Source organism: Myotis yumanensis, unplaced genomic scaffold (genome assembly GCF_028538775.1).
Source record: "Myotis yumanensis isolate MYYU_CA2020_CCGP unplaced genomic scaffold, mMyoYum1.0.hap1 SCAF_14, whole genome shotgun sequence".
Taxonomy (NCBI): Eukaryota; Metazoa; Chordata; class Mammalia; order Chiroptera; family Vespertilionidae; genus Myotis; species Myotis yumanensis.
This window is the reverse complement of record NW_027223765.1, coordinates 31,647,273-31,661,326: the sequence shown is the minus strand read 5'-3', so window position 1 is coordinate 31,661,326 and position 14,054 is coordinate 31,647,273. Positions and strand designations below refer to the sequence as shown.

Here is a 14,054-nt window from a genome sequence, read left to right as displayed (position 1 = left end):
CTGATGGAGAAACAGAGGCACAGAGCGGGGAGGTGGCTTACCCCAGGTCATATAGCTGGTGGCCAGGTGTCCTGGCTCCGGGTCGAGTGTTCTGTCTCTTCCTAGGACTCGTCTCTTCTCCTCCCTCTTTTCCACCCCAAATCAGACTCAGGGTAAAATCTAATTAGTTCAGGTAGAGAATGCTTTTTCAGCCTTCACACATCTGAACAACCCATTTTGGCAAAACGCCTTGAAAAGCCAAGGAAGGCTGCCCGTGCCAGTCAACGGGGAAACAAAAGCCCTCAAACCGCCATGTCCCTGCTGGGTGGCTTGCCCAGCCTGAAGGTGACATGCGCCCAGGCCAGCAGAGGCCTGTCCGGGCCTTGGGGCTCCGCCACACCAGGGGACAGAAGGGAGGGCAGAGCCCGCCTGAGCCGAACCAGCCTGGTGTCCCCTCCCAGGGTACAGCCAACAAACATGGAGAAGCCACAGCACAGTGGACGGTGGGTGGCTGGGTGGTTCAGCATCGACCTATGAACTGGGAGGTCACGGTTCAGTTCCTGGTCCGGCATGTGCCAGGGTTGTGGGCTTGGTCCTCGGTGCGGGGCGTGTACTGGGGGGAGGATTAGTGGTTCTCTCTCATCATTGATGTTTCTGTCTCTCTCCCTCTCCCTTCCTCTCTGAAATCAACAAAGATATATTTTAAAAAACAAACAAACAAAAACTACAAAAGAACAGCATGGGGTGGGGACTCCTTAAGACCACATGGGCCCCCCTCCCGCTCTGTAGGGCCCCTTCTCTGACTGGACTGCCCGGTGGCGCTGGGTAGACCCATGGAACTCTGCGCTTCAACATACGCACACCTAGAGTTCTGCTTCTGGAACAATGACAAGGTGTCAAAACAAAACGGGCTTCAAATCAGCTCGCCCACTCGCGGGGCGACCTGGGCACGGCCCCCAAACCTTCTGGGCCTCCACCAGCTCATGTGCAAAGTGGAAATGACGATATCCACCTCAGTCAAAGGCCACACGCTCGGGCTGGTCCCCACCGACTCGCTCTCCCCCCGGACCTCCCCCCGGCTCTCACGTAGGTGTCACTCACATGCCCCCTCCGCAGAAAGGGGGCCACGGCAGCTGCTCAGCCACACTCTGCATCATCTCCTCCAGTCTTGTTCTCCGACATCACACTGAGCTATAAATTTACATGGCATTGGTTTTTCTGGGTTTTTTGTCTGTTTGTTTTTGGGGGTTTTTTTTCTGTTTCTGTCTGTCTCTCCCCCTGAACAGTCATCGCAGCATGGCCAGTGCCTGGCACAGAGGAGGTGTCCAGAAACTAGCCACCAAGTGACCGGTGGACAGGGGAAGCCCCTCCCACTGTGACTGTGGCTCTGGCCCAGGCGGCACAGGCCGGCCCTTCACAGACGCCGAGTGACAGGATCAACGGCTGACGTCACCGTCCCTTCCCACACCAGGGGCAGGCTGCCTCCGCAGGACCATGTGTGGCTGTGGAAAAAGCAATGGCTTCTTGACACGCAGATCAAATTAGTGGCTGTGGGCAGGCCGCGCCTAATTTCCAGGTACTGTTCCCAGCTAACTGGAACCTTCCCTTCCCCGAAGTTTCAGCGAGAAGCGTGCGCACGCTTTCTGTTCTGTGCCGAGGCTGTGGGAAGGGGGTGCTCTTTCCCTGGGCCCTGCTCTCCACCCAGAGGTGGGGGCTTTGTCCTCTGCTGTGTGGACTTAGTTACCCGGCCATTCAGTCAATAGACGCTGACTGAGAGCCACCACATGCCAGGACACAAGGGCAAAAGGGACAGTCAAGCCCCCCCTCCCCCCGGGGGGGGAAAAATGCAGCAACTCAGGGGGACTCCTGACTGCACCTACGCCATCTCGGTGGAGGGCACAGAAGCGGCTCAGAGAGGAACACACGGCTCCCAGAACCCTGGTTGAGGGACTGACTTTGGGCATTGCTTCCGTCCATCCTGAGGCCCCCCCGGGATGCTCCAAGAGGAAACGGGGGCGGGGGGGGGGGGGGTGCGTAAAGCGGCCTTTCCAAACTCAGCGCCTAGCACTGACACAGGCACATGGACCGAGCGTCTGTCTCCTTGGTGCTGGAGCTGCAAGCACAGTCCTCACTCAGGTCCCCAGGCCTGACCCAGTCAAGACTGGCATCCTGAGCCCTGCTGCCTGGGGAGCACTCCCCACAAGCAGTCCCTGGGAATCGGGACATCACTGCTCACCCCCCTCCCCGCTCCCCACATGACCTTGCACCCACCCACCCAGCAGCCTCCTCCCAGCCAGGTATGCCAAACAGCCGACTCTGGCCAGTGCTGGATTGATGACAGGATCACCTGGGAAGCTTGTCACACACACACACACACACACACACACACACTGATTCAATAGGTGAGAGACAGCCAACATCTGTGCTTTTCACACCCTCCCTGGGGGATGCTGATACACAGGCAGGTGTGCTAAGTGACCCAACCCAGAGGCAGCCAATCAGAGGACTGGCGGGCACCTCTGCCTGCACCTGGGAAGCACTGGGCCCATCAGCGACTCTCAGGACTTTAAATGGACCTGGGACAATAACGTGCAGCCAACAGTGAGGAGGAAGCCATCAGGGCGCAGGGCTGGGGTCAGGGCCACCGTGAGCTAATGCCAAAGGCGCCCAAATTATGAGGGAAGAGAAAGAAATACAGGAGAGGTCAGAAACAGTTGCGGGGAGAGGGCGGGGGGCGGGGGGCGTCCATGGAACAGACGTGCAGCTGAGGCAGCAATGGGATGCCTGGGCACACTCCAGTTCCTGAGCCTACCCCAGTCCTCACACAACCTTACACTCACCCCCTTTCCTGAGGCAGCTTTAGTCTTCTGGGATGTGGACCTCCAAAGGGGCCCCAACTAAACATTCCAACCCCATTCTTGGCGCCTGGCCTCTGGGTGAGCGCTGTGAATGACCCTCAGCTGTGATTCTGGCCCCTCACTCCAGAGGCGGCCAGCCGGGGGACCCCACGTGCCTCTCCTGGTGAGGCCCAGGCATCAGGCAGAGAGCGGTCACCCTCCTAACTAGGCACCAGAAGCACACCGGCTCTCACCCGGGACGTCCTCGTGAAATGCATTTTGAGGAAGAAACATCAACAAGTCGGGCAACATCTGGAACGTGGCTGAGGCTCCAAATGGCTCAACTCAAAGGCTTCCTCTTAAACGATTCTAAGCCCGGATGACAATGTCTTTGCTGGCAGCTCTGGCCCCTCACTGCACCCCAGTGGGGTCACTGGCCTCGGAGGTGGGAGAGATGAGGGGCGGCAGGTGCCCCATCAAGTGTGGTCTCAGGGGCCAGTGACAGGGAAGCCTGTGCCCATCGGAGCTCCCAGCGGTCGGGTCACAAAGTAGGGCTGGCAGCTCTATTTATAGAAGCGGCCGCCAGCAGAGATAAAAAAGTGGGAAGCCAGCACGGCAGTATTTTCCAAGCTCACGCTGTCTCGGCTTAATTTCATCCCAAGCAAATAAATCATTAAGGAGGCACCGAGTCCTGGAAGATCTGATGAAGAAGGGCTATTAAACAGCACAGCCTTAACTTGAATTATGGAAGGCCGCAGACAAGCAGCCTTATTAGTGTCTGGGCTAGGCCGTAACTCACGCTAACCGCCCCCTCGCCTCAACCAAGGGACAAGACTGGGAGGATCCGCTGGCTTCCCAGCCTCGGCAAACAAATGCCGCCGCCTGCCCAGCAGGCCCTGGGCTCTCCCGGTCGTTTAAACAGCCTCCTGCAGAGCTGCAGGCTCCAGCCACGGCTTTCCCAAGCAGCACCCACTCAGCGTCAACACCCGTTCCATTCGGCAGGGTGAGGACGCAGGCAGCCTGGCTGTACTGTACTGAAGGGTGTTTAAACGGACCTGCCAATGCTAGCTTCGGTAAACACTCGCTGTGCCGAGCATGGCGTGGAGGTTAGAGATGTGGGCACTGGAGTTTGAGGCCTGGGTTCAAGTCTGCAGATGGCTGCCTCCCAAGCATGTGCCACATGTGAGCAGCCCCTTCATCTCCCTCGGCCTCAGTCTCCTTGCCTGTGAAGTGGGAGGACAGCTCCTGCTCCTCCTCTGCGGGGGTTAAGTGAGCTCATGAGCAGGGGGAGCTTGCTAGCATTTGCACTGGCTGGTGGAGGTTTAAATCAGACGATGCCCGCAGCCCTGAGCGGTGTCTGGCCTTTTGTAAGCGCTCAATCAATGATATTTAACAAAGAGCCATTTCTATTTGCGATAATCCCTTCCCAAACAAAGTGGCCCCCGTGGGAAATTCATGGATAATGGTGTGGATTGACTTGTGTTGACCTTGCTGGCAACTGTGAGAACCTGGGTTCCGGGACACAGGGACTGAGTCACGTGGTCATAGGGAGGATGAGAACAAGAGGGCAGCGGGCTGGGTAGGAAAGGGAGTGGATGCAGAAGGCACGGGAATCACCCTCGCAGCAGCCAGCCAGGAGGGTGAGTGGCAGAGCCAGACTAGGCAACACTGGGCCTCGCCCGAACGGGGAAGAGGCCACTTCCAATAAAGAGGTCAGCACAGACCAAGGCGCGGAGGAATGAGCAGGTTAACGTGGCTGCAGGATCAGAGTGGGGTTTGGCGGGTGGAACGTGGGAGTACGAGACACCCCAGAGTGTGGTGGCCTTGTTCTCGGCCCACCTTCATCGGACAGCATCATGGGCATCACCTAGGAACTGATGAAATGCAGAATCTGGGACCTGCTTTCCTAAGTCAGAGTCTGCACTTCACAAGACACGCCGCCCTCCCCCGCAACCCACCCCCGCTTCAAGCTGACTCCAAGCCTTGTTAAGGTTTGAGAAGCACTGGTGACAAGTCTAGGGGTGAGTCCCATCATCATACTCACTTTGCAGGTAGGAGAAGGTAGGAAACTTGGGCCCAGGTCATCCAGGTAGTAAGTGAAGAGATCAGTTACTTATGGTCTCTGAGGTGCTGAACCTCATTGTTCTATGGTCTCGAGCATGTGGGAGGCATTGAGAAGAGAAAGAGGGTCTTTGTGTGGGTGTGTGGGGCTGGGGGAGCACCTATCTAAATCCTGCCCACGCCCCAAGGCCACTCCCTAGGAAACCCTTCAGGCCCCTGCCCCCCTCCCCATCCTTCTGCACTCCAATGTCCTCCAGCATTTGTGCCAGGGTTCTTCAAGATGGGCCTATAAACTGCATGGAATTCTCACTCTCTCGTTTCTGACCAGGTGTGTTTTCAAGGGGGATCGGAGGCCTGGGATTTTTTTTTAATCAGCAGGTAACTTTGGACAAATTCTCCCAGCTCCGTGGTCCATTCAGCTCCTACCTGTAAAGTGAGGGTCTTGCATTGGCTGCAGGAACCTCATCTGTTCCAGCCCCGATGCCTGCGGCCCTCCCCCTCCTGCCAGCCCCTGAAACCGGGAGAGAGGCAGCCTCTTTCCCCTTCTCTTTCATCCAAAGATCCAGTAGCGGACAGCCCGCAGCCAGGCCTAGACACATCTGTTCGGAGGCAGAGCCTGCCCTCAGGCCCACCAGCTCAGCACTCACCTCCCCCAGATACACATGGGTACAGCTGGGGGGACACTGCCTGTTTGGAACACCCTGGCGGACACACTCACCAGGCAAATCACCACTGGGAGCTACAAAACACTTGAACCCGACATTAAGCTGGATGCCTTTAAAACGGCTCAGAGTGAAGGCGAAACACTGCCGGCTCATTGGTAACACATTCACAGTGACCTTTGAACCTCCGATGGCATTGCCATCATATCCATTAAAGAGTCAAAAACCTCCCAAACCAACATACTCCCTGGTGTGAAATCCCTCAGATTTCACGACGCGGACCCAAATTTAATAACAATAGTTGTTTCCGCATTTAATAACACTAAGTAATTTTACCAATCTATGGGAGCTATATCAGTCATAATGGGCATTCTTTAAACCCACCTTTTTCAACACCTACTATATATCAGGCACCAGCCCAGTCATTTTGTACTGGAATGTCAACATCCTTAATTGAATTGCAGGGCCCATCGTGCGGCGTCCGCTTGGCCTGGATATGGGGACAGGTGTGCCCAGCATGGCACACAATTCAAGGTGGGAATGGGTCACTCAGGAGGCAGGTTTCCAAGGCGGCAGCAGCTGGTAGCCAGGCCCTCTCTACTCCAGCCAACTGTGGCTCGGGCCCTGCTGCCATGCAGGAAAAAAGGCTGTGCAGGTGACGGGAGGCCAGTACATGAATGTGCATTTATTGAGCACCTACTATGTACTCTGTTCCAAGGGTTGCTGTGGGGGGTGGCCAAGAAGGATACAGTCTCCACTTCAAAGAACGACCACTTTCAGCCACAGCAATAACAGCAGCAAATCACACTGCGTGTGGGCCTCCTCTGGGCAAGTCAGGGCCACAGGGGTCCCACTCTGCGGACATACAGCTTACGTGAGGACTGACTGGGTTACACAGCTCGAAGGAGCTTAGTCCAACCATGTGTTTAAAACCTCCTTAATAACAAACCAATGCTACTCCACTGTATTTTAAACTAGAAATTGAATCATCCACAAGCATTCATCGGGTGCCCACGATGAGCTCGGCACTGGGCACGCTCCGATTGGTCATGCGGGAGAAGCTTCATTTCTGCATCCATTTTAAGACCCACAGCAACTCTGCAAGGTACATGTCATTATTCCCATTGCACAGATGGTAAAACTAAGGCCCCAGGGTGTTGATTTGGCAGAAGGGGGTAGACATGGAATTCAAATCAAGATCAAGAGTTTATTCTCAAAGCCTGGAAACTGTCTAGTCTCCAAAAATAAGGGTTGGAATAATTAAATTACGATACAGCCATAACATGGACACCCCTGTAGCTGTTAACAAAGAACGAAGCAGCTCTATGTTAATCATATTAAACAATCACCGGGATAGATGAAGAGGGGAAATGAGGGGCAGAGCAATGTTTGCAGGATGATCACACGTGTGTAAAATGTCTGTCATAAAATTCTGGAAGGACACACGAGAAACTGCTAACAGTGGTTGCCAGCAGGGAGAGGAGCTGGGGAGCTAAGGGGGTTGTGGGGGTATTTCACTAGCTACCCTTTGGTAGTGTTTAAATTTGCTGCCATGCACGCAGTTTACCTTTGAGAAGTAAATGCATCCTATTTTTAAATCCCTCCCTGTCCACTTCCCCACATGTGCCTCCTGAGTCACCCTCCGTGCCCCAAGCAACTTCATCGCCATCCGGGGAAAGAAGGCAGACCCACATGGAGAGGGAGGGAATGGGGCGAACAGGGGGAGAACTCAGTGCTGAATTGAGGGTGCAGGGGACAGAGCCCGGGCTGAGGGCTGGGGGGCGAGCTGGATCCAGGGCAGAATCATAGGGCAGGGAGTGAGGGGGAGACCAGGCCTGGACCTGGTTAGGAGGGAAGAGGAGCTGAGACCAGATGTCGGCAAGGCTGTGAGGACCGCGCCACCCAGGAGACACAGGGGAGTTGAGCAGGAAGGTCAGGAGTTCAGCGCAGACTGGGAGGGACGCTCTGGCGAGGGCATGGTGTCCTTGTGGTCATCGTGGTAGAAAGCTCTCTCTGGCCTTCGTCAATACCGGGAACCTTGGCTGGCCGCCAGCCTCCTCTTCTGAGCCATTGCGCCAATAAATAGTTGTTGGCAGATCAATTAAACCATCTAGGAACTACGTCTGGAAATACAATTTCCCCGGCTCAATGCAGGCAGACAAGTCTCTCTGCCACTTAGGCCTGAGATCCTACGGTTCCCACTCTCCACCCTCAGAAAGTCAGCCCAGGACACCAGCACCTGCTCTGTGGGCAGAATGGAAGAGGGCTGGCCCAGGCCACGGGGCCGGGCACGGGAGCGGTTATGACCTGGGTTTAAGTACAGCTCTGCCACTTGCTAGCTGTGTGGCTTTGGGCAAATTCTTCACCTTCCAAGAATCAGTTTCCTTTTATAAAATGGGGATGATAACAGTCACCTTGCCTCTAGGTTTATTGTGTGACACACACACACACACACGCACACACACAGAATAAAATGAGTGCAACACTTGGCCCAAGGTACAGAGCATGGGTGGCATCTTTTAAAAGGTATAATTATTATGACCCCCCAAGTCAAAGCTGCTCAGGACTCCACGCCTGCTTGTCTCCGCCTGTGGCTCCTCTCCACTTCCTGTGTCACTCACATACCACTCACCACCCAAGAACTCCAAGACAGGAGACAAAGCCGGTCTGTCAGCCCTCCTGGCAGCCAGCATGGAGAAGGAGCCAGGAGCATGAGCCCAGGAGCAATTCTTGAAACCAGCCCAGAGCTGATTCAAAGGCCTGGCCCATCCAGGGGCCAAACCTCATAGCAATTGGGACATTTTCAGCGACATTATCCCGTCAGCAATCAAAGCATGCCTGATTCATGGCCACTGCTGGGCCGCCTTCATGCAACTGGCTGTTTAGAACACCCAGAGGAGCTCTGTGCTGAGCCAAGAGCTTTGAGTGCTGGGAGGGAGGGGGAAACACAGGGACAGCATCTCAGGACCTCCCCGAAACTCACAGCTAGAGGAAATGGTCCCGCCCTTTGCGGCACCGGGATGGGGGAAGCACCTTCTTCTGTCCGTTCTCTTTCTGCCTTGTCTGCAGACAGTTCCACAAGGGACCCATTGGACCAGTCTGCCAATGTGCATCCTGCTTCCCCCAATTACTAGCTGTGTGACCTTGAACAGCTTACTCAAGCTCTCTGTGCCTCAATTCTTCATCATAAAATAAAGATGATAACACAGGTATTAGCTCACAGAGTCGTTACAAGGATGGAGTTAGAATTTGTAAAGTGCTTAGAATACAGTCCAGCACAGACTAAGCACTATATTAGTTTTTGCTGTTATTGTTTAAGTATCAGTTATTGCTGTTGTTATTATTTGGGCCCCGGGCCCCGTCACCTGGAGACAGCTTGCCCATTAGCCTGGCCGTGTCTCAGCTCACTCAGGTAGCAGAGGCCCAGGAGGCCTGCAGCTCTTTGGAGCAAACCCCAGATGCTGAGCGGTTTGCTCCAGGGCATAGCTGAAGAACTGCATTTGCAACGGAAAGAGCACTTCCGGAGCTCTTCCCTCAACAAACACATGCTTCAGAGTCAAATGCAGTTAGCACTTTCTAAGTCTTGCTTTTACCGTCATAAATATTCAAAATTTGAGAAAATGGTATAGCTGACTTTAATCACATTAGAGGAGAAGCCTCTATTAAGGCCATTTCTGTTTTAATCCATAAGTGAACCCCAGGACCCGGCCCAGCTCACTTAGTTAATCAAAGCAGTGAGCACCAATCGCTGTGCGCCTGCTCTGTGCTGGGCGAGCTTTGTCGTACCCGTTTTACAAAGGAGAACAATGGGTTCAGAGAGAGGAGGTCATCATTGTCCATGGCCTCCTGGTGGGTGCTGGGGTCTGTGAGGGCCCTGGGCAGAGTTCTGCCCCATGATCTTGTGGGGAAACAACCCCAGAGAGCAGCCCCACCTTTCTGCTCTGGAGCCTGTCTCTAACTGCGGCCACATCCCAGAAGGGTCTGAGTTTGGGGACCCACCAACATCCCACGACCACTGTGGGCTCGGAATTCTCATGCACAGAATCCCACCTTGGGTCACCTTCCCTGCCCAGAGACTCCCTAGGGCCAAACCCTTCCCAGTGCCCAGGGACCCACTGGTGGACGTCAGCCCAGGTTACCAGCTATAGGCATCACAGAGACCCTTCCCAAGTAGTTCCTGCCAGACTCCACTGCAGCTGTACTATGGCCCATCCTATACTCAGGTCTTGTCCCACTGACCATGGGCCTTTAGAAGCCCAGAGAAGCTGAGCTCCCCCTTTCTGCAGGCCTACCCTGTCTGAGACAGAGAACATGACTCCTATCGGGGGAGCAGGCCAGTGGCACAGCAGACAAGGCAATCCTGTCACCGAATGGGAGATGCCATAGGCTCGCATCCCATGACATCCTGGACTCCCCTGGAGTCCTGGATGAACATTCCAGCTTCAGCCACCCTGAAAAAAATCACTGCCAGTGCAGAGGACGGAACACTCCAAATTTCAGTCTCAAGTTCCTTTAGCCACCTGAAGGATCCAGGAATTCAAAATGCCCCAAACACAACTGTTCTTTCCCCACCCCCAGCAGCACACCCAGGAGGACGCCATGGCTAGATTGCTCCAATCCTATCATGCGTGGGAGAGCCACTGGCTGCAACCTTGCTAGCACCTTAGCTTTGAACCTGAAAACCAAGCACCAGATGATACCCAAGTGTGAATCAATGCCCAGGAGGAAGCCCACCTCGGGGGCCCAACTGTTGGCTCAGGTAGCTCCCACAGGGTATCAATGTCAGCCTTTAATCCCAGCTACCATATTATTGGTGCCCCCACACCAGATCTCACAGTAGCTATGAAAAGGATCTGATACTGTCCCAATTTACAGATGAGTAAAATGAGTCACAAGGCATTAGTGTGACTGACTCACCAAAGACACAAAAGCACTGAGAGTTAAGGATGCAGTTGGAAATAAGGCAGATCAGACTCAAGAGCCATACACCAAGCCCACCTGTCTAGTCCAGGGATCAATTCTGGCAAGTAAAAGTTCCGATTCTGATTTTAAACGAGTGTTGTTGGTGTTGGGTTTCTCAGCACTGAGGTTTGCCTGGTCACCATGTCCAGACATTCTCCACAGGCACTGGGTTGACTAAACTAGCCTTCCTAGAACAGACTCATCTGCTCCTAGGTTTAACCAGTTAATCAGAGCAAACAGAACAACACTGTGCCATTCAACGGCAATCTTAGTCCAGCAACTAGAAAAATAAAACATGAGCAAAAATGTCACCGATTATGTCACCAGAGAGCTGAGCATACCAGCCATGTCTGTTGGCCTGCCACCCTTGAAAAGCCAACCACCCTGCACGTAAGTATAAATCGTACTTGAGTAAAACCTTGTTCTTGACTTTTCTTGAGTGTTACCCTTAGTCCCTCAACTTATGGGGGAAGCATGAAAAAAAGAGTGGGCTTCAGAGGCTGACACACCCGGGGAGACCTGGTACTAGCTCTCTGTAGCCTCACTCTTCAGTTTTCTCATCTCTAAAATGGGGACAATAAGGCTCTCACTTAAAACGAATAAACTGAAATGCTGGCTTTCAGCACCCACCTCTGGGAGCTTTATCAGGGGTGTGGCAGGACCTCTGTTTGGACAAGGCGTGTGTGCGCCCACAAGGTCCTGCCATTGTTATGGATAGACATTCATGTGCCCCTCTGTCCAGAGGCCACCCTGCCTCCAGGAGTGACTCCATCCTAAAACCACTGACCACTTTTGTCATTGCCGCCTCGCAGGAGGACTGTGCATGTTCAGTGCAGGGAGACCTTAGAACTGTTAGGGGTCAAACCCAGCAGCCTACGGTCTTGTCTGCAGCCTGCAAGGGTGTTTCGTTGGCCCACAGGCTGATTTCAGCAGCGACCAACTTTAAAATTGGGATAGCTCACACAAAATCTAGATTTCTGGGTCCCCTTGAAAAAAACCAGAAGATTCCCCAACGTGCAGCTCTCATTCCCATCGAGGCGATGATCAGCCAGAGAGGAGAGGCCGCTGCCCCCTGTAACAGACAAGTCACTCAGAAGAGCCGGAAGTGGGGTGTTTAGCCCCGTCAATAAATGATAGTTGTGATCATTACTTATTATTTATCAGTAACTTCCGAGCACGGCACTTACGTACAGGGACTGTGCCTTCTCCTGGCCACTCTCCTGCTGTGAGCAGGAGGCTGGGCACACAGGGGACCTCATTTTGCATAACCTTTATACGGGCGGGAGGATTCAAAGTCAGCATCCACACTCAGAGCCCTTACTAGGTGCCAGTCACTCTGGTAATTACTCACACATAGTATTATCTCATTTGATCTTCAACGCAGCCCCGGCCATAATCCCTAACATTGGGGAGACCCAGGCACAGCGCAAGGTCACTAAGCCAGCAAAGGGGAGTTGAGAATCAAACCCAAGAGCGCGTCCCCAGAGTCCACGTTCTCATCACACTCTACACACGGCAGGGGCGCCCCAAGTGCGGATGGAGGGCAGGGCCTCACCTGCGTCCAGCCTCCCTCGCCGACCCCCCGGGAGCCAGGCCGACTCCGCATGCACTTACGGTCAAGGCCGTTGATGTAGCGCATGGTGACTTCACAGTGGCCCCACACGGCACTCACCACCGGGTACAGCTTCTTGCCCTTGAGGCCACGGAAGGCCACGCCCAGGTACTGGCCGTCCACGACGAAGCTGAGCGTGCCCTCGTCCATGTCCAGCACCACGAGCAGCGAGTCCGGCAGCGCGAAGGCCTCCTCGGGCTCCAGGAAGGCGGGGTAGGCCACGCCGGGCCGGTTCTTGCCATCGTGGTAGAGGCGACTGCGGCCCAGGTCCCAGCCCCACGACTCGGCATCGCTGCCCACCAGCGCCGTGTAGCCCACCGAGTGCAGGGGCGCCCGGGCCGTGGCGACGCCCACCACCGCGTGGGTGCCCCGCTGGCGCACCGGCCAGTGGATCTGCCAGGCGTGCAGCCCGCGGGCGTGGCCCACCTTGCCGCGGATGCCGTCGGTGCTCTGGGCCACCGGGTGCCGGTGGAAGGTGAGCCGGTCGTCGTCCTTGACGAAGACGTTGAGCGAGCGGTCCTCGGGGTTCCACGCGTGGCGCAGCTGCACCGCCGGCCCCGCCGCGGGCATGTCCAGCAGCTGGTCCAGCCGCGTCGGCCGCTCGGGCTCTGCTCCGCGCAGCTCCCGCTTGGCCGGCCGCAGCGCCGGCTCGCGAACCTCCACCGACTTGAGGCTCCCCGACAGCTTCTGGCCCATGGTGCACTCCCGGGAGGGGCCCCGGCTCAGGCCTCTGCTACCTCGTGGGAGCTGCCACTCCCCGCTGCCAGGGACGGGCCAGGGGCCTGGGGACCAGGCTGCCGGACGGTCTACCTCCACAGCCTCTGCCGGGCTGGGGCAGGGGCCCAAGCTCCTGGAAGGAAGGAAAGGGCACAGGTTATAGCAGTGGCAGCGACGCCATGTATGCCCATGCCTTGGCTGAGCCCTTACCATGCCTTCATAATAATGAATTAATGTATCTGGCACTTACCTAATACTTGCCATATGCCAGACACTGTTCTAAATGATTTACATGTATTATTAGCTTATATAATCCTTAAGCCTCCCCATGACATATACACGACTCCCAAATTATAGATGAGAAAGCTAAAAGAGACAGGATACGCAATTAACCAAAGCCCTACAGCTAATAAGGGGCTGAGCCAAGACTCAAACAGAGGCACCTGGCTTCAGCATCCATGGCCTGTACATGGAGCAATCCTAGATCATTTTCTTTGAGAAATATGGACTAAACCCAGAGAAGTTAAGTGACTTGTCCAAGATCACAGAGGCTGGAGAGGAGCCCAGGTGGCATTTGATTCCAGAGGACACGCCCCGTGCCAAGGCCGGGGGCACAGCTGCCTAAGACATGGGGGCCGGAGACACAGAGGCTATGGCCCCTCATCTCCTTTCCCTGGCAGCCCTGGGGAGCTTACACAGCATCTAAAGTGCAGTCAGTATTGAGAAGTGAGATATGGAGTGAGGATCCAGCACCATCACCCAGGGACATGGAGATGGATACAAGGCAACCGTCTGAGGATGGGGTGGGGTCTCCATGGCAAGATGAGCAGGAAGCAGGGGGATAAGGGAGCTGGTGTCCAGGCTCTGGAACCAAACAGAACTGCATCCAAATCCCTCTCTCCATCTCTCTGAGACTCCAGTTTCCTCAACTGTAAAATGGAGATAAAACACTTCCCCGCAGGTGGCATGGGAATCTGAGAGACAATCATGTAAAGGGCTGGCCTGTGGGCAGGCTTTCCTCGCTGGGTCTATCCACTGGGCATCCCACATGAATGGTTTCCCTTTGGAGGGGCAAGCTCTTTCTTTGGGCGTGTAAACACTGTCCACAGCATTCACTCCGGGAAACCTCCTGTGAGGCAGGATCCTAGTGTTCAGAGAGGAGGACTTGGCCACCATCACTAGGAGACCAGCCAGATCCAGGGCGCCTGGTGTGAGATGAGATAG

At 55.0% G+C, this 14,054-nt stretch overlaps 1 protein-coding gene across 1 annotated transcript in view; it reads right to left on the bottom strand.

The window, feature by feature from the left end:
* SPSB4 (splA/ryanodine receptor domain and SOCS box containing 4) overlaps positions 1-12,938 on the bottom strand; it is a 55,151-nt gene extending 42,213 nt beyond the window's left edge. Inside the window, exon 1 of the mRNA XM_070391354.1 lies at positions 12,116-12,938. Within this exon, the coding sequence (XP_070247455.1) occupies positions 12,116-12,809 (694 nt within the window). The 5' untranslated portion in view covers positions 12,810-12,938. The remainder of the gene's footprint in view (positions 1-12,115) is intronic.
* Positions 12,939-14,054: the final 1,116 nt, after the last annotated feature.